General features: G+C 40.5%; 1 protein-coding gene across 1 annotated transcript in view; it reads right to left on the bottom strand.

The window, feature by feature from the left end:
* The window catches only part of LOC149791965 (cyclic GMP-AMP synthase-like receptor 1), a 74,525-nt gene extending 51,177 nt beyond the window's left edge, over positions 1-23,348 (bottom strand). The window contains exons 1-2 of the mRNA XM_089969505.1: positions 23,027-23,348; positions 21,678-21,916 (exon numbers count right to left, since the gene is read on the bottom strand). Coding sequence (XP_089825631.1) covers positions 21,678-21,916; positions 23,027-23,348 — 561 coding nt within the window. The remainder of the gene's footprint in view (positions 1-21,677; positions 21,917-23,026) is intronic.
* Positions 23,349-23,946: the final 598 nt, after the last annotated feature.

Genomic DNA, 23,946 nt, shown 5'->3' with positions numbered 1-23,946 from the left:
CACTGGTACCTGAATGGTATAAGAGGACTGATTCGTCAGAAATTTTTTCAGTGGTCAGACCTTGTTGAACACTTTCAGTTTGTGAATGATGGTGATGGACCATACGTTCGTAATTTTGGTTACTTCGAGATTCACTTACTGCAACGTATTGAGGAAGACGAGTTAAAGGATTACCAACGTTTGTTAAATGGAATCTGCTTAGAAAAAGACGAAACATCTAGACAAACTCTGACGTTTCAGTTACAGTATGTAACATTTAAATTCCCTACTGGAGAACGAACATGTTTGGTTAGAAATTACCTTTATTGCTTCCGAAACAAAGACGCTATAAAATCAAGTTGCCATGCCACGGATTATGTCACATATCATTCAAAAGATTCCGTGGAAGGTACTCAATGACCATATTCAAACCGTGGATCATTACCATCAATTATTACAAGAATTTTATCCATTCAATTTGGGACGACAAGTGGTGTGTGTCTTAGTGACTTGTTTTCTGGGATTTCGTTTGCCAGCCGATTCTTTGTGGACTCTTTACGATCAGTACTTACCACCTCAATGGCCTTAAATGGTCACGAAAAACTCCTTTTGCTCAAAGCCTTGCGTTTTCATCTGGATACTTCTCGACCTCAACAGGAAAAAAAGATTCGTCAACTTTTAGCTACCCAAGACGTGTATGACGATGTGTGTGTAGCTTGTGACTTACATCCCCATTGGACAGATGTCCGTGCCTGGAAAGAATGGGGTTTTGAGGCTTGGACCCAAGAAGTGGCCCAGTACGCACGAGAGTTGTTCAAGGAAAAAAGTTACTTTTCAACCCGTGTTAGTGACGATGCCAGAAGAACCCGTCACCCAGGACAGGACTGTCGTGGACAGGCCTGAAAGACCCTTTCGGGAGGACACTTGTGTGACCTTACCCCCTACTATAGAACTGGTTAGAACATTACCCAAAACATGTTGTACAGAAACTTGTTTTTATTCCACGTTCATAGTTATCATGTGCCTTTTATCTTTGTACTTAAGCCTTTGGCTTTTATGTATTTTTGTCTTTCGTATTCATGTTTGAAAAAAAACATTCAATAAACGTGTTCTGAAAAAGTATATAAACTCTTGTCTTGTTTGTTTTTCGTGTCACAAGTGACATTTCTCACACAATGGCTACCTCTGCTGTCTCTGCTCCCTCTTCCTCTACTGTCAAAGTCATCGACGAACACTTAGATCGTGCCAGTTGGGAGGCTTTGTATCTTCGCCATCCTTTTAACATGCTCATTGCTGGACCTAGCGGTTCAGGCAAAACCGAATTCGTCAAACGTTTGATCGAACATAAACATCATTTGATCGATCGGCCACCTCAGCGGATCGTGTGGTGTTACAAAGAGTGGCAATCGGCGTACAGCCTCTTGCGAGAAAGTCAAGGCGATTCCATCGTGTTTGTGGAAGGCATTCCTAAAGAAGACGACGGCATCGTCTCTGACTCCCGTCAAACCCATTTGGTCATTTTCGACGACATGTTAGGAGAAGACGAAGAAGAAATTAAACTGTGGTTCACGCGCAAAGGGCATCACCGTAATGCCAGTGTCGTTTACATCACCCAAAATTTGTTTCAACAAAGTAAAGCCCATCGCACCATCAGTCTCAATGCGCATTACGTGGTCTTGTTTAAAAGTCCTCGAGATAAATCGCAAGTGCAAGTCTTAGCCAAACAGTTAGGAACGCCTTGACTGACTCAGGCGTACGACGATGCCACTCAAACTCCACACGCCTATTTACTCGTCGATTTGAAACCTACGACTCCCGAGGATTTGCGATTTCGTACCCACTTGTTTCACCACTGGTGCCAAGACGGAGGGCCTGTCCTGTACACGTCTCCGTCCTCGACTTAATTTCACTCCCCATAAAAAAAATCTATAAAAACCTCAGACCCTTTTTCGTCTGTCTCACACAGTGTGAACATGACGTCCCTTCAGTCGCATCTTCCCGTCAAATTGATTCGTGCCTTGTATGGCATCAGTCGAGGAAAAAATCCACAAATACGAGCTCGTGTCTTAGAAGCTAGTCTCAAAGAAGTCTTACGATGGTTCACGGTGACAGCACGTCAAATACTCCAAGGAATCATTCAGATTCCTCATCAAACCAAACGCTTTTTCGATCGAAACAAAGTCGCTTTGGTCCAACTGGCCGATCCCTGCATCGACACTCAAACCAAAAAACAAATCATTTTGAAACTTGGAGGGAGCGGTACTCTAGGAGGGTTCATCATTTGCTCTCTCTTAAGATGGGATCCTAATGCCCCCAAAGTTATCATCAAGACAAAAGTCCAACGAAGCCCCAAGAAGAAAAAGAAAAAGACCAGGTCCCCAAGGAGAACTTCTCCAGTGGCAGGACCCTCCTCTGACCAGACACCACCACCCCGGAAAAAGAAAAGAAGCCCCCAGAAAAAGAAACAGAAAAAAGTCCCCAGAAAAAGAAACAGAAAAAAAGTCCCCAGAAAAAGAAACAGAAAAAAAGTCCCCAGAAAAAGAAAAGTCCACAGAAGAAAACTAGTCGCAAGAAAGGTACTTCGGCCAGGACGCAACCTTACACTCGCAAACCACGACCTGCCACAGCGGTGACTGCGTCTCTGGCATCCTCACGTTTGTCCACTTCTCCGTTAATGACACTCAGAACTGAAGAGTACTTGGAGACGTTGATCACACCAAGAACTTCTCCGTTGATGACCCCAAAAAGAACTTCCCCAGTGGCAGGACCCTCCAATTTAGCGGCAGTGGCTGCTGCTCACAAAGTACCTTCTCCCAAAATCAAAGTCCATGAAAGATCGGGCATGTTACAAAGTTTACTGGATTTGTCCAAGCAAGAACTGGCTCGATTTAGTCCGTTGCGTACCCCTGCACGACGTGTCATACCTGTCCTCAAACTGATACGACGTAAAGACAATCAGTGGCGACGCGTTCCAGTACAAATAAGGCCTGTGACCAAGTAGGGTATCAGTGTTTTTTGGTGCTACTGAAGACTCAAAGATGTCACCCTCCAGAAAACCCCAAGGAAAGAAAAGGAAAGGACTGCCACCACGTTTAGTCAAACATGGGGACATGTTATCTGTCCTGTCCAAAGCTTCTCCACCCCTACGAAAAAAACTCATTCAATCAGCCTCCAAAGAGGTCATCGATACCGTGTGCGAATGTTGATTGAACGTTTTTAAAGGCACGATCCCTTTGTCCAAACACCAGAAACAATGCTTAGGCAAACATCGTCACGTTCTTCGGAAAATGGTTCAAAAGAAAATACCCATTCGTCAAAAAAAGAAGATGTTGGTCCAACGTGGAGGCATTTTGCCTCTCTTGTTAGGCCCCATACTGAAAGGAGTCTTGGGAACCATGTTGGGAGGACTGGTGGGAGCAAGATAAAAAAGGCCTTCGGAAGTCCCAAGATCTCAGAATTGACCCCTGACAACCCCATGAAAGGACGAGAACTAGCTTTAGTGCCTTACAAACGATGGATGGAATACCATCGGTGGCAAGAACAACGCACCCCGCATTTACCTCCCAATCCCAATTTGAGCGAGATGTCCCAGTTACAACACGAATTGCAGTCCTTGATGGATCGCCAAGATTTGTCCGAAACAGAAAAAACGCAAAAGTACGGTCAACTCTTGCAACGACTGCAACTCTTTCACCAGAAAGCTTTAGACGAAACAGCTCTACCCACTCTGAAAGATTTTAAGACCTTGATGAAAAGTCCAGCACCATCACCAGTACCAGTACCAGTACCAGTGACCAAGACAGAAAAAGGAAAAGAAGAAGAAGAAGAAGGGTTTCAAACTCCACCAGAAAAAGTATGCAAGTTAACAACACCACCTACCTCCAGAATTGGATGGATTAAAAAGATGATGGCCACCCCTTCTTCATCACAAGAGAAAAAGAAAGTGAAGACAGAAGTGAAGACAGAAGTGAAACAAGAACCGATATCCCCCGCTCAGACATCCTTCTCCTCTTCAACACCTATTGGCGGTCGCACACGCAAAGCATTGCAATCCAAGAAAATACCCCAAGAGAAAAAGAGTAACATCTTCCAAGAGTGGGTGCCTTATTAACACACTAACCAACACAAAAAAATAAAAAATGGAAAAAGTCTAAGCCAGCATTTACTACGATCCCTCGCATCCTGCAGGTTACGCAGGAGTTCAAAAACTGTATCGTGCTGCCAAAACGCGACTGAAAAGTCTCCGTTTACCTCAAGTGCAACGATGGTTACAAGAACAAGCTACCTACACTTTGCACAAACCCATTCGACGCAAGATTGCCAGAAGTCGCACCCGAGTGGAAGGCATCGATCATCAATGGCAAGCCGATTTAGCCGATGTCTCTCATTTGGCCAGCTACAATCGTGGCTACAAATATTTGTTTTGTGTCATCGACGTCTTTTCCAAATTTGCCTGGGTCGTGCCCTTGACTTCCAAATCGAGCAGCGAGTTAGTGCGAGCCCTGCAACGAGTGTTGAAACAAAGTGGTCGTCACCCTCTTCGATGGCAAACGGACAAAGGCACCGAATTTCTGAACCAAGCTTTCCAAAAAGAATTAAAGAAACGTGACATTCATTTTTTTACCACCGAGAATCCCGAAACCAAATCCAGCATCGTGGAACGTTTTCAACGCACTTTGAAAGAACGCATGTGGAAATATTTTACGCATCACCACACTCTGAAGTACATCGACATCTTACCGCACCTGGTGCAAGCGTACAACCAATCTTACTATCGAAGCATCGGACGTGCCCTGCAAGGCGTGACTCCCGACAACGAAGTGCTGGTGTTTGAGCGTCTGTTTGGTACGTCCCCGACGAGGGCTGTCCCCAACAAAAGTGGAGAGTTGGCCGTAGGAGATTGGGTGCGCATTGGCAAAACCAAACGCACTTTCGACAAAGGTTACTTACCTAACTGGACGACCGAATTGTTTCGCGTCACTGGACGAGTGCATGGCCGTCATCCTGCCGTCTATAAATTGGAAGACATGAACGGAGAAGTGCTCAAAGGAACGTTTTATTTGCCCGAGTTACAACGTGTCACCAAAAAAGAAGACGACGTGTACGACATCGAAAGCATTCTCGAACGCAGAACCCGTAAAGTGGGCAAACGACGTGTCAAAGAAGTCAAAGTACGTTGGAAAGGATATCCGCCCAGTTTCGATTCTTGGATCGACGCTTCGCAAGTCATCGACTATAAAAAGAAGTGACCATCATGCCCTTTCACACATCAGACGCAGCTACGTCGACCACTCCTTCTTCACCCAGTTCTTCTGTACAAGATTTACAAAAACAACCCTTGTGGGTGTGGTGTGGAGAACGTGTGCCTAAAACACAAATCGTCTTTTTCTGCCAAATCTTCGTGGTGTATTGTGTCATCGGGGCAGCCATCGCCAATTTGAGTTTGCAACAAGGAGACAAACAATTGTGGACCATTTTATTGAGCAGTTGCATCGGTTACCTGCTTCCCAATCCCTCCCTGAAATTCTCCTCCAACGGGAACCTTGTGTCCAGTGCCAGTGTCAGTCACCACTCCAACCACAATCAGAACCCCATTTTGGGCGGAGACACGCCTCTGACGTCCAGTAATATCCCCTCGGACAGCCACAGAACTCTGGAATTATGAGTCACGAAAACCAATTTTACTTAACCTTACCCAGTGACAGTTCCATGGAGGTGTTTCCCAACAACACGTTGTGCTGTTACACGGCCAAATTACCTCAGGCCATCCCCTTAGATCACGAAGCCCATTGGGAAGTGGCTTTAGTAGAAATGATTCACCCGACCCAAGTTCTCAATGTCCTTCCCAATCAAAATTTTTTTACGGTGGAAGTTCATGACCCACAATTGCAACAGGAATTGAATAAGATAACCATACCTGACAAGAAAACCTATGATGAAAACACTAAAACGTGGACCTACCACTTGTCCATTCTCCCAGGCTATTATTTTAGTGGTCATCATTTGGTCAGCGCCATAGCCTCCAGGTTTAATGGCGTGTTTGGGAAAGCTTTTGAGCAGGTCAACAACAAAAGTGTCACCATGGAGTACCACAAAGTAGCTCGTCGCTTCTTGATGAAATTTGAGCGGAGTAAAATCGTGACCATTGTATTTTGTCCTGAATTGTTTGACATGTTGGGCGGTGACATGGAGCTGCGGAAGAAAGTAGAACAAAAAGAATCATCAGGCATTTACGACAACGAGACTTTTGCCAAGTATTTCCTTACCCCGGTAGAACTGAACCAAGGACTGAATTTGATCTTTGTGTACTCCGATGTGGTGGAGTACAACGTGGTGGGACACACCTCCGTGCCGTTACTGCGTGTCATTCCTTTCAAAGTGGATTCTGCCACGAACGCTGACGAGGAAGGTGGAAACACTTACCACGTCCACCGCGAATTTGTCCATCCTCACTATTTGCCGGTCAGCAAGTCGTATTTGGACACGGTCAACATTACTATAAAAGGAGATTTGGGACAAAATATTTCATTCACCAAAGGAAAAGTCACGGTGAAACTCCATTTTCGAAAACGGTTCTCTCACGAGTCGTAAGTAAGTCATGTATCCAGTGTACCGAGGGGTTGCACGACAGCGAGGACACGGTTTAGGAGACATGTTAAAATCGGCCTTTCGTTCAGTGGCCCCGGTGTTGAAACCGATGGTGACACGCGGATTGCACGCCTTGAAAGACGCGGCACTGACACAAGGCAAAGAATTTCTCCAAAATGTCATCATCGACAAACAAAACCCTAAAGAAGCCTTCATGAGGGCAGGTAAAAATGTCTTGCTGCAAACGGGCAAAGACATTTTAGGCCGACGAGACACACCTATAAATGCCCTGCACGCTACCGAGTCAGGCATTCAGCAAGGACAAGGTAGAAAGAGACGACGACGAAGAAAACACCCTTTCACTAGACTTCAAGCGAGAAAGGCCAAGAAAAGAAGAACCGTTCGAGACTTAGACGTTTTCGATTATTGAAAAAAAGAACAGAACAAAATGATGCACCGAGAGTCTTGCGCTTGTTCCAAGTCGGAACTGGATCTGTTTGCCATGCCCCCAACGATGACGACGATGCAAGAATCCCAGTGGGTGGAATTTCATCCCGTCTCCTCATTGACCGATTCCGCTCCCATTGAGTTTGAAATCAAGGGACAGCCCGAAGATTACATCGATCTGAATAGCAGTTACTTGTACTTGAAAGTCCAAGTTCTAGATAAGGATGATGGTGGAGTAGATGACGCTGAGGAAATAGCTCCCGTCAACAATTTCATGCATTCCTTGTTCAGCTCAGTGGACTTGTACTTGAATAACAAACTAGTCAGCAGCAGCATGGATACATACCCTTACCGTGCCTACCTGGAAAATCTCTTGACGTACGGAATAGATGCCAAGGATACTCATCTCAATGCCTGTGTGCTGTGGGTACCTGACGAAGCGGGCAAGTTCGAGGCAATGGATGGAAGCAATTCCGGCTTTGAGGCAAGAGAAGGCAAAATCATAAATAAGAAGAGTTTAGAACTGATGGATCGTTTGCATTTGGACATGTGGTTGCAAGAGAAATATTTGCTGAACGGGGTCAATGTCCGCTTGAGACTGAATCGCAGCAGTACCGCTTTCCATTTGCAGGCTGAACCTGCTAAGGCTCCTAAAAGCAAAATCGAAGAGGCCAAACTCTACGTACGACGCGTAGAAGTGTTACCCAAAGTGGGTAACGACATCAGTCAAACGTTGAGCAGAACGACCGCCAAGTATCCCATCCGACGTGTGGAAGTGAAAACGTTCACCATTCCCAAGGGACAGCATTCTATGATCCAAGATCATCTGTTTCAAGGACAGTTACCCAAGCGTTTAATCCTTGGTATGGTCTCGAATTCAGCCTTCAACGGAGCCTTCGCTGAAAATCCTTTCAACTTTCAACACTTCAGCGTGAAGAAAATCGAAGTCAGTCGCGATGGCAAGACCTTGTATACCCGACCTTTCGAACCTGACTTTGATCCCAAAAAAATGAATTACTTGAGATCGTACTTGTCCCTGTACGAAGCCACCGGCCAGTTAGGAAACAACACCAGTCACGGTATTGAGTACGAAGATTACGCAGGGGGCTACGCTTTGTGGGCTTTCGATTTCACTCCAGACCAAGGCAGCGACGAGGGACATTTCCACCCTATAAAATCTGGTCAGATTCGTGTGGAACTTCAGTTTGCAAAAGAACTACCAGCAACAGTGAACGTCATCCTGTATGCCGAATTCGATAATACCATAGAAATCAACAGTTTGAGAGAAGTCATCCTAGATTACTAGAAACCATGGAAGACTGTTATCCCTCTTTACCTAGTGGAGAAACTTTGGACATGAAATGTGAGGAGACCGTGGAAGGAGAAGAATCTCAAGACAAAGACGAAGAAGTTGTCATGTTGAAGTCGAGATGGCCAGAACAAGAAGCCCATTTAGTCTCCTGTTTTGCCAAACATTTGGTCGAAAAAATGACGGAACTGATCAAGAAAAATTGCTATGGATGTCAAAACGATCATCCAAGTCAAATTCAACACGATAAATGCCTAATGTTAAGTCAAGAAAAAAAATTAGACGAGTATCTGGACGAAGCTTGGAGTCTCATCTCGAACAAAGACGTGTTGCACCAGTGGTATAAAGACTTGCGTGAACATTCTTGTCCACCATTAACCACTCAAGAGAGCCATCGTATCGAAGCTCTCCTGAATCAGAGTGAGGAAACAGAACGAATAACCGTTTATTCGTCAGACATTTTCAAGCAAAAAGTCAGGATCGAATTGACGACTTATTATTACCTGTGAAGAAGAAAAAAAACACACACAAATCAATGGATACCTGGGAACTTTATTACCTTTTGGACCAGAGTTCGTATACGGCTTCTGTGCTAAAGATGAACTCCCTCATCGCAAACCTAAAGACCATCAAGCTTACGTGATCAACACGGACGACAGTCATCTCCCAGGAACCCACTGGGTAGCCGTCTACTTTCCTCAAGAAGGATGTGTAGAATATTTCGATTCGTACGGATTGCCCCCTTTGGAAGACGATATCATTGACTTTATGAGAAGAAATGCTCAAACCACCCGATTCAATAATGTGAAATTACAAGGCACAGATTCCTTGGTGTGTGGACAGTACTGTGTGTATTTTCTGCATCATCACAGCCTGGGCTATTCCTTAGAACATTTAGTGACTCATTTTGATCCTCGTTCTTCTGCTAGAAACGATGTGAAAGTAGATCGATGGTTTTGCGACCATTATGCTTATCTTTTGTCTCAAGGTAGGAAACGTAGTGTCCATCAATGGCCTAATGATTTCCAACAGTGGAAATCACAATTTCATTCACAACGTTGTCAGCCCTGTTTAAAGTAGACTGTCAATTGAGAAAAAAATGTTTGTGATTTGAAAAGATTGTTTGATGTTATATTGTTGGATTATTGTTAAAAATGTCAGAGTTGTTGTTTAGTGTTAAGTGATTTTTGAATAAAAAATGTTGTGTTTTGAAAAAAAAATGCCTTTGTCTTTTGTTTAGCTATAAGAATGTTGGATTGATGCTCTTTGATTTCTTACTATCCCTCTCATGACACTCACTGAACGTTGCGGCTCGAAAACCGTGTGGGGGATGTTTTCCTTCACGTCCGCGCTTTGACTTTAAGAACCGGGGTTGTTTCCAGTCTAACCATCCATTGTCGACTCATCCTCCTACGAAGATGTGCTCCAAACTAGCTAAGCTCAACGAAGCCTACGTGTATTTGCATAGGGTCAGACACAGTCTGATACCGAAGCCAGAAGAAATAGAGAATGTGAGAATGTTAAAAATCACTGAAGACCTGATAGAAGAGCTCTTCAGAGAAGAAATGAACAGGGAGAAAGAAGAATGGACAGAGAAGTACAGACTTCAGAGACAGCAGCAACAGCAGCAACAGCAGCAACAACAGCAGCAACAACCTGAAGCTGACAGAGGCTTTGTCGATTGTCGTATAGACACCAAAGAGTTCTTCTTCTCTTTCCGAAGAAGCAGACCTATCGCCAGAAAGTCTATCCTCAGAGGACATCGCATTCTTACAAACTAAAAAAGAATGCCATAGCAAACAAAAAAAACCAGCCCTTTTCAGGGCTACCCAATACTCTAGAAAAGAAATAACTATCCATTTGCCAATGTGTGTAGGTAGAGTAGTGTGAATATAAACACTAACTCTTTTTTAAAAAATGTGAGGGTATGTGTTTGTGTGTTTGTGTTTGTACGTGCTCAAGTACGTTGGTATGGATAGTAGATTAAAATGATGTCTTTTTTTTTGTGTTTGAGGTGTATATTTGGGGTTAGATTGGATTGCTTTGCGTATGTGGATAGTCTATTGAAGTGATTTATAAAAAATTTTAAAATAGTGATGGGTAGCATAAAAAAGTGAGTGAGTGTTTCTTTTAGGTCCGCGCGTTGTTTTTTTTGGGGTTATGATCTAGGTAAGATCAATTTTATGTTTTTAGGGGGATGTTTTCCTTCACGTCCGCGCTTTCAGTATAAATTGAAATTCGCTCGGCAGTCTAGCTACCCTTGTTGATTGATCAACACCAGAAGAATGAACACCAGAATAGTGAAACTGTTAGAACTCCAGATGCACCTGGAATATGCCAGGCGCATACTAAATGAACTGGCCGCGGAGGCCATTGTCGAAGAAGCAAGAATGAAAGAGGAGGAGGAGGAAAGAAGAAAAGAAGAGGAGGGGACAAGAAACAAAGAAGAGGAGGAGGAGGAAAAGGAGAGAAGAAGAAATTTCAGAATCCCAGAAACCGAAAATTGGGATTCTGAAGCCACATATCCTGCCTCTGCACTCCCAAGAAGAAAGGTGAAAGAAGACTGGGGAAGAAGATGCGTGTGTGGCGCCAGGCCAGGAAGGTGCAACCATTAGATAAGTGCATCTGGAGTTCAAAAAACAGCCCTTTTCAGGGCTACCCAATACTCTAGAAAAGAAATAACCATCAATTTGCCAATGTGTGTAGGTAGAGTAGTGTGAATATAAACACTAACTCTTTTTTTAATAGTGTGAGAGTATGTGTTTGTGTGAATAGTAGATTATGGGTTTTTTAGCGTATGTGGAGAGTATAGTTAGGGTTTTATTATATGAAATGAGAAAAATAGGGGGATGTTTTCCTTCACGTCCGCGCGTTGTTGTTTTTGGTCATGATCTAGGTAAGATCAATTTTATGTTTTTAGGGGATGTTTTCCTTCACGTCCGCGCTTTCACTATAAGAACCAACAGTATTCGTCGTTCAAACCATTCTACAAAGAAGATGGCTTCTAACCAAATGGACAAAATGCAAACATTGCAAGACGTTTTAGACAATTTAGGAATGATGGAGCAGATGTTAATAAGACTCGTTGAAGACCACTATTCCTATAGTCCCCATCGTGTAAAGATGGAAATTAATAACTTAAGAAAGGTAAAGGACAAGATAAGTGGTGTCATGAAAGAGATAAAGGAGGAAAAGGAGGATGAAGAGGAAAGAATAAGAATACGCAAATGGAACGAAAAAATTGAAAAAGAAGAAGAAAATGAGAAGAGGAAGAAAGAGGAAGAGAAGAAGAAAGAAGAGCAGGAGAAAAAAAAGAAAGAAAAGAAGAGAAAGAGTGTAGGAGATAAAATAAGAACTTGGTAGAGATAAAGAAGAAATTAGAAGCAGAAGAAGAAAAACCCAAAGGCCCTTTTCAGGGCCAGCAATATTTCTCGAAAAGAGAATGACTTTTCAATTGCCTACCCCGTTTTTATTTTTTATCTTTATTTTTTATTTTTTATTTTTAAAAAAAAAATCCCATGTTAATTTCCCTTGTCGCTAAACAGTCCCACGATTTTTCTCCATGTTAATTTCCCTTGTCACTCAACAGTCCCACACATTTTCTCCATGTTAATTTCCCTTGTCGCCACATTGTCCCACGATTTTTCTCCATGTTAATTTTCCATTGTCGCCAGATTGTCCCAGCGGGGTCTGTAATGCTAATACCCATTGTCGCTAGGGTATCCCCCTTCACTACTGGCCTGTATACAGATAAGGGAAATTTGGGCCTATATAGGGGCAATAGGAATTGAACAATGGTTAGGTCACGGTACTGGACACTGGCAACAATGTTGCAAGTGGATTACCTCAATCGGGGCAGCGTGTCAAGGGGTTGCCTTCAATACGCGTTACTCTAGGGACAAACAGAGACAAAAACAAACCAGCAAATATTTCAGTATGGCAAGGAGGGAATATATATATATATATATATATATATATATATATATATATATATATATATATATATATATATATATATATATATATATATATATATATATATATATATATATACATATATATATATATATATATATATATATATATATATATATATATATATATATATATATATATATATATATATATATATATATATATATATATATATATATATATATATATATATATATATATATATATATATATATATATATATATATATATATATATATATATATATATATATATATATATATATATATATATATATATATATATATATATTCGAGGGAATGGAGAGGCCCTGAAAAGGGCGTTGGCTTATATTTCTTGCTGTTCTAATTTATGTCTTCTTGTCTTCTTATCCACCATCGCCTGATCTTCTTTTCTACATTCTTCTTCTTTATTGTCATCTTTGTCCTCCTTTCTCGCCTCCTTTTCCTCCTTCTCCTTCTCTTTTTTCTTTTCATTCTCCTCCTTTTTTAATATATGAATTCCATCTCATTCTCTCTTGGTCCTCTATGAAGACAAAGACCCATTATCTAATATCAACATAGAGGGAAGAAAAAATACATTATCAACTATCACACACAGAGGCAAGAAATAAAACCATTACCTACTATCAATACAGACTAGACAAGGAGTTAATGTTTATAATCACACCACTCCACGTTTATAAATATTCATTAGTGAAGGGAAAAATATTTTTCTTGGTAGGGAAAGAACAAGCACACATGAAAACACAGATAAACGTACAAACAAAAACAAACAAACACAAACAAACACACAAACATACAACCATACACGCATGCACACTCATTAGTAAAGGAATCAGTGTTTATAGTCACACTTCACATTCTCACAAATTGGTAACTTAATTAGTGTCTCTTTTCTAGAGATCTGGTTAGCCCTGAAAATGGCTCTTTTTTGAGCTCCAAATGCACCTTGCTAATCATAGCACCTCCCAGGTCTGCCTCCCCCCGCCCGCCCCGCATGCATCTCCTACTCCAGTCATTTATCCTATTTATTTGTGCGATTGGGAGTGCGGAGGCATCTTATGTGGCTCCAGCTACCAATCTTCAGTTTGCGGGATTCTGAAGTATCTCTCCGTTACCATCCTTCGACCTGCTGTGGCCTCGTTAATTATGGAAGACGCTGAGGCTCCCATTCTTGTCTCTGTCTATCCAGTTCTTTTTACCAATGTTCGGTCTGGGGAACAGCGGTTCTCGGTTGTGTTGGTGGTGTTGATACTGGCTGTGGATGACGCTGTGGTGGTGATGGAGTCTTGACTTCAAGTCAGACTGAAAACGCTACTCTTTATACTCTTCAAGTGCAGACTTGAAGGAAAACATACTTATAGTCACACTTATATTTTTTAACCTACAGACAAACACAAAGACGGACAAATATTTCGTCAATATGAGTAGCAAGTATTTTCTAGAGTGTTGGGGTAGCCCTGAAAAGGACTGTTTTGTTGGGTTTTTTAGGTAATCTCTTAACGTTTGGAATTGTGTCTCCGTCTGGATCAAGGCCTTCCGACAGGATAGGGTCTGCGTCTGCGGAAGGAAAATGAGAACTCTTTCGTGTCTTCATGACATTCCACAAAGCCTCCGTCTGGCTCCTGCTGTTGCTGCTGCTCTCGCTTCTTCTGAAGTCTATTCAGTTTTCTTGCTCCTTCCTGATTTCATCTTTGAAGAACTCTTCTATCAGGTATTGGGCTACTTTTAACATCCTGACAGTCTATATCTATTCAGGCTTGGGTATCAGGCTTTGAATGACATGATTCAAATTCACCTAGGGTTCGTTCAGCTTTGCTAGGCTTGAGCACATCTTCATACGTGGATGAGTCAACAATGGATAGTCAGACTGCAGACCTCCCCGCTTTATATGGCTCTAGCGGGGACGATATTTTGGGTAGGAACGCTATAGCTTGTATCATGGTGAGGGATAGAGAGACACTATATTCATAGCGTTCATTTTTAAAACAAACTACAAATACTTTATTCAAAAGATAACATTTGTATTCAACCAACAAATAAGTAACATATACTATATTTCTTTTTTCAAACAAACTGTTTTTGACAAGGTTGACAACAAAGGCCAAATGACCCCCATCAGTGGAAGTAACTTGACTTCAACGTTGTCAACCTTGTCAAAAATAGTTTGTTTGAAAAAAATTGTTATATTATGTGTTAGGTGTTTAGCACTGTAGTGGCCCTGAAATGTTTTCTAGCTACAGGCAAGAGATATCCATAATGGTCACAAAACCATCTATCTACTTTTTCATCGTGTCTAGAAGAGTTACGATCAAAATAAGTCACTAAATGTTCTAAAAAATATCCGAGACTCCATTGATGAAAATAAATACACCACACACAATAGAATGTGTGCCTTGTAATTTCATATTTTTGAATTGTGTCGTCTGAGAATTTCTTCTCATAAAGTCGACAATGTCGTCTTCTAAAGGCAGCAATCCATACGAATAAAAATACTCCACACAGTCATCGTGGGGAAAGTAGATGGATACCCATTGGGTTCCTGGGAGATGACTATCGTCTGTATTGCCGACATAAGTTTGATGGTCTTTAAGTTTGCGAGCGATGAGGAAGTTCATTTCTAGCGTACACGAAAGGGTTCCATGAAGCGATGTACGAACTGTTTTTCAAATGGTAATACAGTTCCCAGGTATTCATTTTGTACTTTTTTCACGGGTAATGATAAGTCATCAAGTCAATCCTGACTTTTTGCATGAAAATCTCTATCAATTAATCATCTCTTCGCTTCGTCTCTTACTCTGGGCCAAGATATGATCAATGCAATGGATCTCTTGAGCAGTCAGTTGAGGGGATGAATGATCACGCAAGTCTTTATGCCACTGATGCCACACTGCTTTTTCCAAGATGAGACCAATTATTATTCTTGACTCATTAGGCATTGCTCGTATTAAATGTGACTGGGATGATCGTTTTGACATGCATAGAAATCTTTTTTGGTCAACCCTGTAGTGGTTTTTCCCAGGTGTTTGGCGAAACAGGACACTAACTGTTGTTCTTGTTCTGGTCATCTAGACGTTCAAGACGTGCAATCCTCGTGTCACCATCGGCTTAAAAACAGGGACCACTGAAGGAAACGCCGATTCCAGCATATCTCCAAAACCGTATCCTCGCTGTTCAGCGACTCCTTGGTATAATTGATACATGATTTGCAAGTTGTTAGAGATTAGTTTTCGAAAATGGAGTTTCACTGTGACTTTCCCTTTAATGAATGGAACATTGTGTTCCATATCTCGTTTTATACCAATGCTGAGACTGTTTGACGGGTAAATAATGATGATGTATAAATTCGCGGTGAACGTGATAGGTGTTTCCACCTTCCTCGTCATTGGTCGTGGCAGAATCCACTTTTGAAAGGAATGACTCTCAGTAACGGTGTGAATGCGTGTCCACCACGTTGTACTCCAAAACATCGGAGTACACAAAGATCAATTTCAATCCTTCATTCAGTTCTACAGGGAATCGAAAATACTTGTTAAATTCCGTAATACTGTTGATCTTCGGATTGAAATTCAGGGCCATGTTTGTGTCATCACCTAAAATTGCAAACAAACTACGATTAAGACTGACGGAAAAAAGGTTTGGGTATCCTTAAATTTCATCAGCAAGCGACGAGCCACTTTATGGTACTCGAGGGAGACACTTCGTGTGGCATAAGGAATGGCGATACAGTATCATTTTGCCAGTAATTCTAAACAATTCGATATTAGACAGCAATGTCATTGATATATAAAATGGTATCCAATTGAAAACATTTCACATTTATTCGACAGGGTACTTAACCATCTTTTTGATGTTTTTCATTAAGATAAGATTTTAGCATGTAAAATACGCGATGGATTCTGACGGCAGTGATGAAGTTTTGAAAATTTTCGACGGGCTGTTCGAGTTATTTAGAGCGGATGTTAATATTGATAATAATATTTTCCCACTTGTCCACAAATATCTGCGATATAGTATCGTTGCCAGAAACTCGTATCAAATGAAATATATTTTTAAGCACCAAATACAATTTAACTGTTGGGAAAATTCTAAGTTGACACTCCCAAATTAAAGCGGATTGGTAACACCGCATAGGACATTAAATAACCAGCTGCAAAAACACTCAGGGATTGTTTCTCCAATGGTTTAGTGCTATGTAACTCTGAATCCACTCTAGTTTTGTACAACAAAGAACATTTCACATCATTTACACAGCTGAGAAAACGGTAATCGACATCAACGCACTTATCTGAGTAACAGTTACTGGGCAAATAATATCGTTAGATGCGAATGGCAAAGTCGTAATCAATGTATTTTTTAATGAAAAGGGGATAAAACTCCATAACGCACAATTGTCGAAATTTAAATATTCTCCAGAAAGATAATTCATATTACTGTATGACATTAGTTCCAGAAAACACGGGTAATTGCCTATGAGTGGTTCTGCCTATCGGCAATTGTATTATACGAACTATATAGACGAACGATTATGAACCATTTATGTTACCATTTAAGTGACAACTATATGGTCATAAGAAAATAACAGATAAAACCAAACAAAATCAAATGCTTTGCATAATACAACAATAATGCTTTTCAAAAGAGTACATACACACATACATACATACATACATACATACATACATACATACATACATACATACATACATACATACATGCATGCATACATACATACATACATACATCCATACACACATACATACATACATACATACATACATGCATACATTCATACATGCATACATGCATGCATACGTATAGACATACATAAATGCATTGATATATACATACATACAAACAACCTTACACACATACATACATGCATACATGCATACATACATACATACATACATACATACATACATACATATATACATACATGCATATATCCATCCATCCATCCATCCATACACACATACATACATACATACATACGTACATGCATACATGCATGCATACATATATGCATACATACATACATGCATAAATGCATGCATACGTATAGACATACATAAATGCATTGATATATACATACATACAAACAACCTTGCACACATACATACATACATACATACACTCACACACACACACACAAACCTTACACACATACATACATACATGCATACATGCATACATACATACATGCATACATACATACATACATACATACATGCATACATACATACATACATACATACATACATACATACATACATACATACATACATACATACATACATACATCCATACACACATACATACATACATGCATTCATTCATACATGCATACATGCATGCATACGTATAGACATACATAAATGCATTGATATATACATACATACAAACAACCTTACACACATACATACATACATACATGCATACATACATACATACATATATCCATCCATCCATCCATCCATACACACATACATACATACATACATACATACATATATACATACATACATACATATATCCATCCATCCATCCATCCATACACACATACATACATACATACATACATACATACATACATACATACATACATACATGCATACATGCATGCATACATATATGCATATATACATACATACATGCATAAATGCATGCATACGTATAGACATACATAAATGCATTGATCTATACATACATACAAACAACCTTACACACATACATACATACATACATACATACACTCACACACACACACACAAACCTTACACACATACATACATACATGCATACATGCATGCATACAATACATGCATACATACATACATATATATATATATATACATACATACATACATGCATACATACATACATACATACATACATACACACTCACACACACACACACACACGCACAAACAACCTTACACACATGCATGCATACACAGATACATACATACATACATACATACATACATACATACATACATACATACATACATACATTCATGCATACATACATATAATCAAGGATACCTAATGTGTACAAGTACATATTTCCGTCCTTGTATTCCATGTACCTATTTAACTTATATAATATATTCGTGTTTAATATACGTTATTTGTTTACAAAAGTATCCGATCGTTCAGACCAACTATATTGTATACTTCAAATCAACACAGTTAAAGCCGTGAACTCTTCACTGTTGGCACGCCCCTATTAACCGTTTGACATTAGGTTTGACCAATAGCATTAAAAAGAGACCTGCATTTGAAACCCACCAAAAAAGGATATATTAGTGTGATACTTGCTGATCAATAGTCCACTAGTCATTAGACAATCATGACGGTTGACATAGCTGTGTACATTGTTGCTTTCTTCTCATCTCTGCAATCAGGTAAATATATATGTGTGTGTGTGTGTGTGTGTGTGTGTGTGTGTGTGTGTGTGTGTGTTTAGTCTGCATTTTAACCAGAATTTGGGAAAATTTATTTATTCACCACCTATTTATAAAAACATAATAACAACATATATGGAGGCTATTTTATTGCTGTCAAAATGATGTCACGGAACCATTACTTTCATGTAATATGTTAGTTTCTAATCTAAAAATACCAGTTCATTCAATTGTATGTAACACCAAAGATTGTTTCAATCTTCATTTTTGTGTTTTTCATTTCTCATTTCGGGTGATTATTCCTTTCTCTTCGAAAAAGTCTTGCATGAGTAGTTTTCATAATCAAATTTTTCCACCATATATAGGTACTAAACTTCGGGATATGTTGCTTACATGACGCTAAACGATATATTGATATGCTTCAGTAACACAATGAAGAATCAAACCTATAAAGAAAACATTTGTCCCGTCTGGGTCTTGCCCGAGGGTGTCCTCCTTAATCTAATTATCTATGTTGCAACAAAAAGTACATTTGTCAACATAGGGAAACATTTGGCTCCAAGAAACTGGAAAAAATAAAGAAAGCTAAACATCTTAATATCTTCATGTTAGCGGTAACTAGATGACACTTATACGTTGATTGATTAGCATGATTAGCATGTTGCACAATACATTATCGATTGGTCTACTGATAATGCTGTCTCTACTATGTTTAATTTGCAACTGAGTTTATGAAACAAGTGATTTAGGAAACATGGCAAAGGCACTCATGTACCGACACAGAAACATATCCTTAAAAATATATCCTTAAGTGGACACGTATCAACTAATTTGATTTTTTTAAATTGTCTTTGAGTTATTTACTTCGTATCCTTGTAGCAAATAGTCCGAGTAAACAGGCTTTAAATTTAAGGAAGCCAGAAATGAACAAAACGTAGAATGTAAGCCTTACAAGAAAACTGATTAACATTATGGTAATTTTGTTTAAAGATTCTCCACTCCAAATTCTGTCAAATGCAACTACTGCGTTTTATTTTTATCCTATCATTTTTATCTGCCACAAACAGTATAAGTCCACGCATGGGATGTGTCTTTAGCTTTTTACTAGTGCGGACATTTTTGACAAAGTAAACAACTGGAAGAACAATATATAAAATATGAATTTGCCAAACTTCGGTAGTCCAAAACTCTTGTAAAATGCAGAAACGTCTTTTTATCGATATTTATAACGCAACTTTTGAACAGCATTCATTGACACAAATGAGAAGAGATACGCAAAAGGGCCTATAGCACAGCGAAATATTATTGTTGTGAAGAGTAAGAACTTTTGTATTGGTAAGAGTGGCGAAACAACGCTTCGGCTGGACTCTTGAACTAATTTTAATGCCACGTTGAGGATATATGTTATGGGCTATTGAGTGACTAATAGCACATATATGTGTGCAACAGGGTTCAACATCGACTTAATCACATAGTGTTCTAAATGAAGGCGGGTAATATATCATTTTGTTTTTTTTATCAGAGATATAGATTTCTTGCAACACGTCTGTTTTTTCTGCCATCATTGTCGCAATAAAATCGTTTGAAAACAATTTCATTAATTTTGGTGACAATTTTTTTTATCTCCGTATTAGCATTAACAACATCCTCGGAACATGTGTGGCTTGTTGATGTAACTACAAGATCCCAGACCGATAAACGTACGCTCGGTGATATCGACCTCCCTGATGAGTTGACATTTCATCTCAGGCGCGGTTCAGACACTCTGGCAATGAGTTTGAAGAGGAACTATGATATTAATCCCAATGCCGACTTCTACTTTGCTCGAGACTTTAAAGATGGTCAACCCTCTCTGGTGAAATCGCAAAATTTTGGAAAAAAGGTAAGGTTTGAAGACATCACACAAAAGGCAATGATTACACTAGTAGATCACGTCACAACAAAATAAATATAATTAATCGCATCGTAGGTAATAAATACACATTTCTTTAAAATAACATACACATCAGTATATTCATGACATTGGAAACCGCCACTTCAAGTATGGGACACAATAACAAATGTTAAGAAAAGTCACAAGCAGAGACGAATACGAAAATATACCTGCTAACAATAAAAAGGAAGTGGGCATCCTGCCAAATATTAGAAAGTTCAATGGTTGGAAACATTGTTACGTGTAGTTCAAAATAGCCAAATATTAAACAAATAACAAATAAAAACAAACTCTAAATAAATCGTGAAATGGTTTAAAGCAAATTATAAACGTAAAATGAGTAAACAAAAATGTTTTTTAAAGCCAAAAATAATAAAGAAAAACACACAGTAAGAAATAATAATACTGCAACGAAAAATGTTGATGACATCTCTACATGGTTGATTGATATTAAAACCTCTAATCATAAACTTCAGTTATATAAGCATGCAAAGTAGTAACATAGTAACAAAAAGATTTAGAGCCTCGTTGAACCGTGGTGTAATAGATACATATTGTGCTGTGGTAATAACAAAAGCTTCACATATTTTCCTAGAATTGCAATATACGTGAAGGATGCAATCTTTCGAAAGCTATATTATTTAAGTTTGCTAAACTACGGCCTGATTTAATGATCGGGATCAATAAACGGTTTTTGAAGAGGTTGAGAAATTAAAAGTATATCCTAGTGCAATGGAATAAAATCTATACACACAGTTAGTAGAATCCACAATTGGCAAACTAGATACATACATACATATATACGTACGTACCTACATACATACATACATACAGACATACATACATACATACATACATACATACATAACCTTGGCATCAGTCCATCTACGGGAGATAATGGTGTAGCTCCAGAGTAAGCTTTTGTTTCTCCTTCTTTCTATCTCTCTTTTCAGCTTGCTTTATGTTTCTGTCTTCCTCGGCTTTTTGAACTGCCTGTCTGACAGCTAGACGCCGGGTGGAACGGTTGTTCGCACAGCTCTCCAAGTCTTCATGGCCGTCTTCATGTCCTTATTGCAAACATTTTTATAGCGAAGAAGTGGTCGTCCAGTCGGTCGTGCACCTTCTGCTAACTTCCCATATAACAGGTGCTTGGGAATGCGGTCTGGGTCCATCCTCTTGACATGGCCGAGCCAGCGAAGACGCCCTTCGCTGAGAATGGAGGACATGCTGTTCATGATGGCGCGTTCTATAACCTCTGTGTTGGGTACTTGTCCTGAAACTGGATGTGCAGAATGCGCCGTAGGGCATCTCAGGTTGAAGCTGTTGAGTTTCCTCTCGTGTCTTGCATGGGTGGTCCATGTTTCACTGCTGTAGAAGAGTGAGCTCAGCAGGCAGGCTTGGTAGACACGCAATGTTGTCTTCTCGGTGAGGCTGGTGTAGTTCCAGACCCTCTGGATAAGTCTGGCTATCACTGCTGGTGCCTTGGCGATCCTGCCGTTCACCTCAGAATCACTGGAGAGTGAGCTGGAGATGTTGGACCTGAGGTATATGAAGTTCTTGCCAACTTCCATGTTGTACCCATCGGTGGTGACAGAGGGAAAGCAGTCTGCGTCCTGATCCATGACGTTCGTTTTCTTCAAACTGATGGTCAGTCTAAATTCCTTACAGAAGTGGGATAGGCGGCATACCAGCTCCTGAAGTCTATCTTCCGTGTGTGATGTCAAGGCTGCATCGTCGGCGAAGAACAATTCACGGATGAGTATCTATATGACTTTAGTTTTAGCACAGAGACGGGCGATGTTGAACAGCTTGCCGTCAGCCCTGGTATGGATGTACACTCTCTCGCTGGAGTCCTTGAAGGCGTACTGGAGAAGCATGGAGAAGAAAATGGCGAAGAGCGTCGGCGCAAGGACACAGCCTTGTTGGACTCCGCTGATGACTGGGAAGGCCTCTGATGTTGCGCCATTGAAGCACCCTGTGCTGTGCATGTTCTCGTGAAACGAGGTGACGACGGCAAGCAGTCTTGGGGGCAGCCGATCTTCTGGAGGAGTCTGAAGATTCCACTCCGACTGACCAGGTCAAACGCCTTCGTCAGGTATATGAAGACAATGTAGAAGGTCATCTGCTGCTCGCGATACTTCTCCTGCAGCTGGCATAGTGAGAAGATCATGTATACAGTTGACCTGCCGGCATGAAATCCACACCGATATTCTAGGTAGACGTGGGAGGCTAGGATCTGCAAGCGCTCAAAGGCAACACGGGCGAAAGACTTTCCGACGATGCTGAGGAGGGAGATGCCCCGGTAGTTGTTGCAATCGCTACGGTCTCCTTTTTTCTTATACAATGTGACGACGTCACGCATGTCCTGTTGGATGTATCCTACCTGTTCCTAGCAGAGGCAGAGGATTATGTGTAGGTGGTGGAGCAGTGCTGGTTTCCCCGCTGTTGAGGACTTCAGGCGGAATGTCATCGCCTCCAGCAGCCTTCCCAGAGGCAAGGCAATTGATGGCTTTTCCGAGCTCTTCTAGGGTGGGCTGTATGTCTAGTTCCTCCATGACAGGCATGTCTGGAATGGCATCCAGGGCGGTATCAGTCACGTTGTTTTGGGGCGCATACAGCTCAATATAGTGTGCAACACATCGCTGCAGTTGTTTCCCCTGGTCTGTGATGACTTCGCCCGACTTGGACTTATGGGGGGTGGTCATGGAGGTGGGTGGCCTGTTGCCTTCTTGATACCTTCATACATTCCTCTTACTTCCCCGGTGTCGGCATCTGTCTATATACTGGTGCAAAGGTTCAGCTAGTACGTGTTGGCACAGCGGTGTGTGTGTGTGTGTGTGTGCATGTGTGTGTGTTTGTGAGTGTGTGTGCGTCCAACGGTAACTGGTGACCACACATCCTTGTATGACATCATACATTTAACTTCCAATGAGAATAGTTTCTGCTGGAGTAGGATCGTCTTCTCCCTTATATTAAACGAAAAACTGTAAACTCCTATTGCAATGAGCGTATTCTTAATTGGTTTTGGCACTTCTAATTGCGTTTGTTCTCTTTCTGAATTAATAAGGTTAGATACAGGTATATATAGATGTATATGTGTAACCGAGAGTCACTGAGTGTATTTATTGGACATCATAGTTATTGCATGCACACGAAAATCCATCAAAAGAACAATCAAAATGTATTCGAAATTCATTAGGCTATCCGAACTGTGATAAGTATAAATCACGTTAATCTGCCTCTATTTTTTACATTTGCTTTTAAATCAGTTTTGCCTCGGCAACATGTGCGGATGGATTCATA

Source organism: Sinohyriopsis cumingii, chromosome 9 (assembly GCF_028554795.1).
Source record: "Sinohyriopsis cumingii isolate HCF-2022 chromosome 9, ASM2855479v2, whole genome shotgun sequence".
In the NCBI taxonomy this organism is placed as follows: Eukaryota; Metazoa; Mollusca; class Bivalvia; order Unionida; family Unionidae; genus Sinohyriopsis; species Sinohyriopsis cumingii.
The sequence above is the reverse complement of the archived record's forward strand: the minus strand, read 5'-3'. Positions and strand labels throughout refer to the sequence as shown.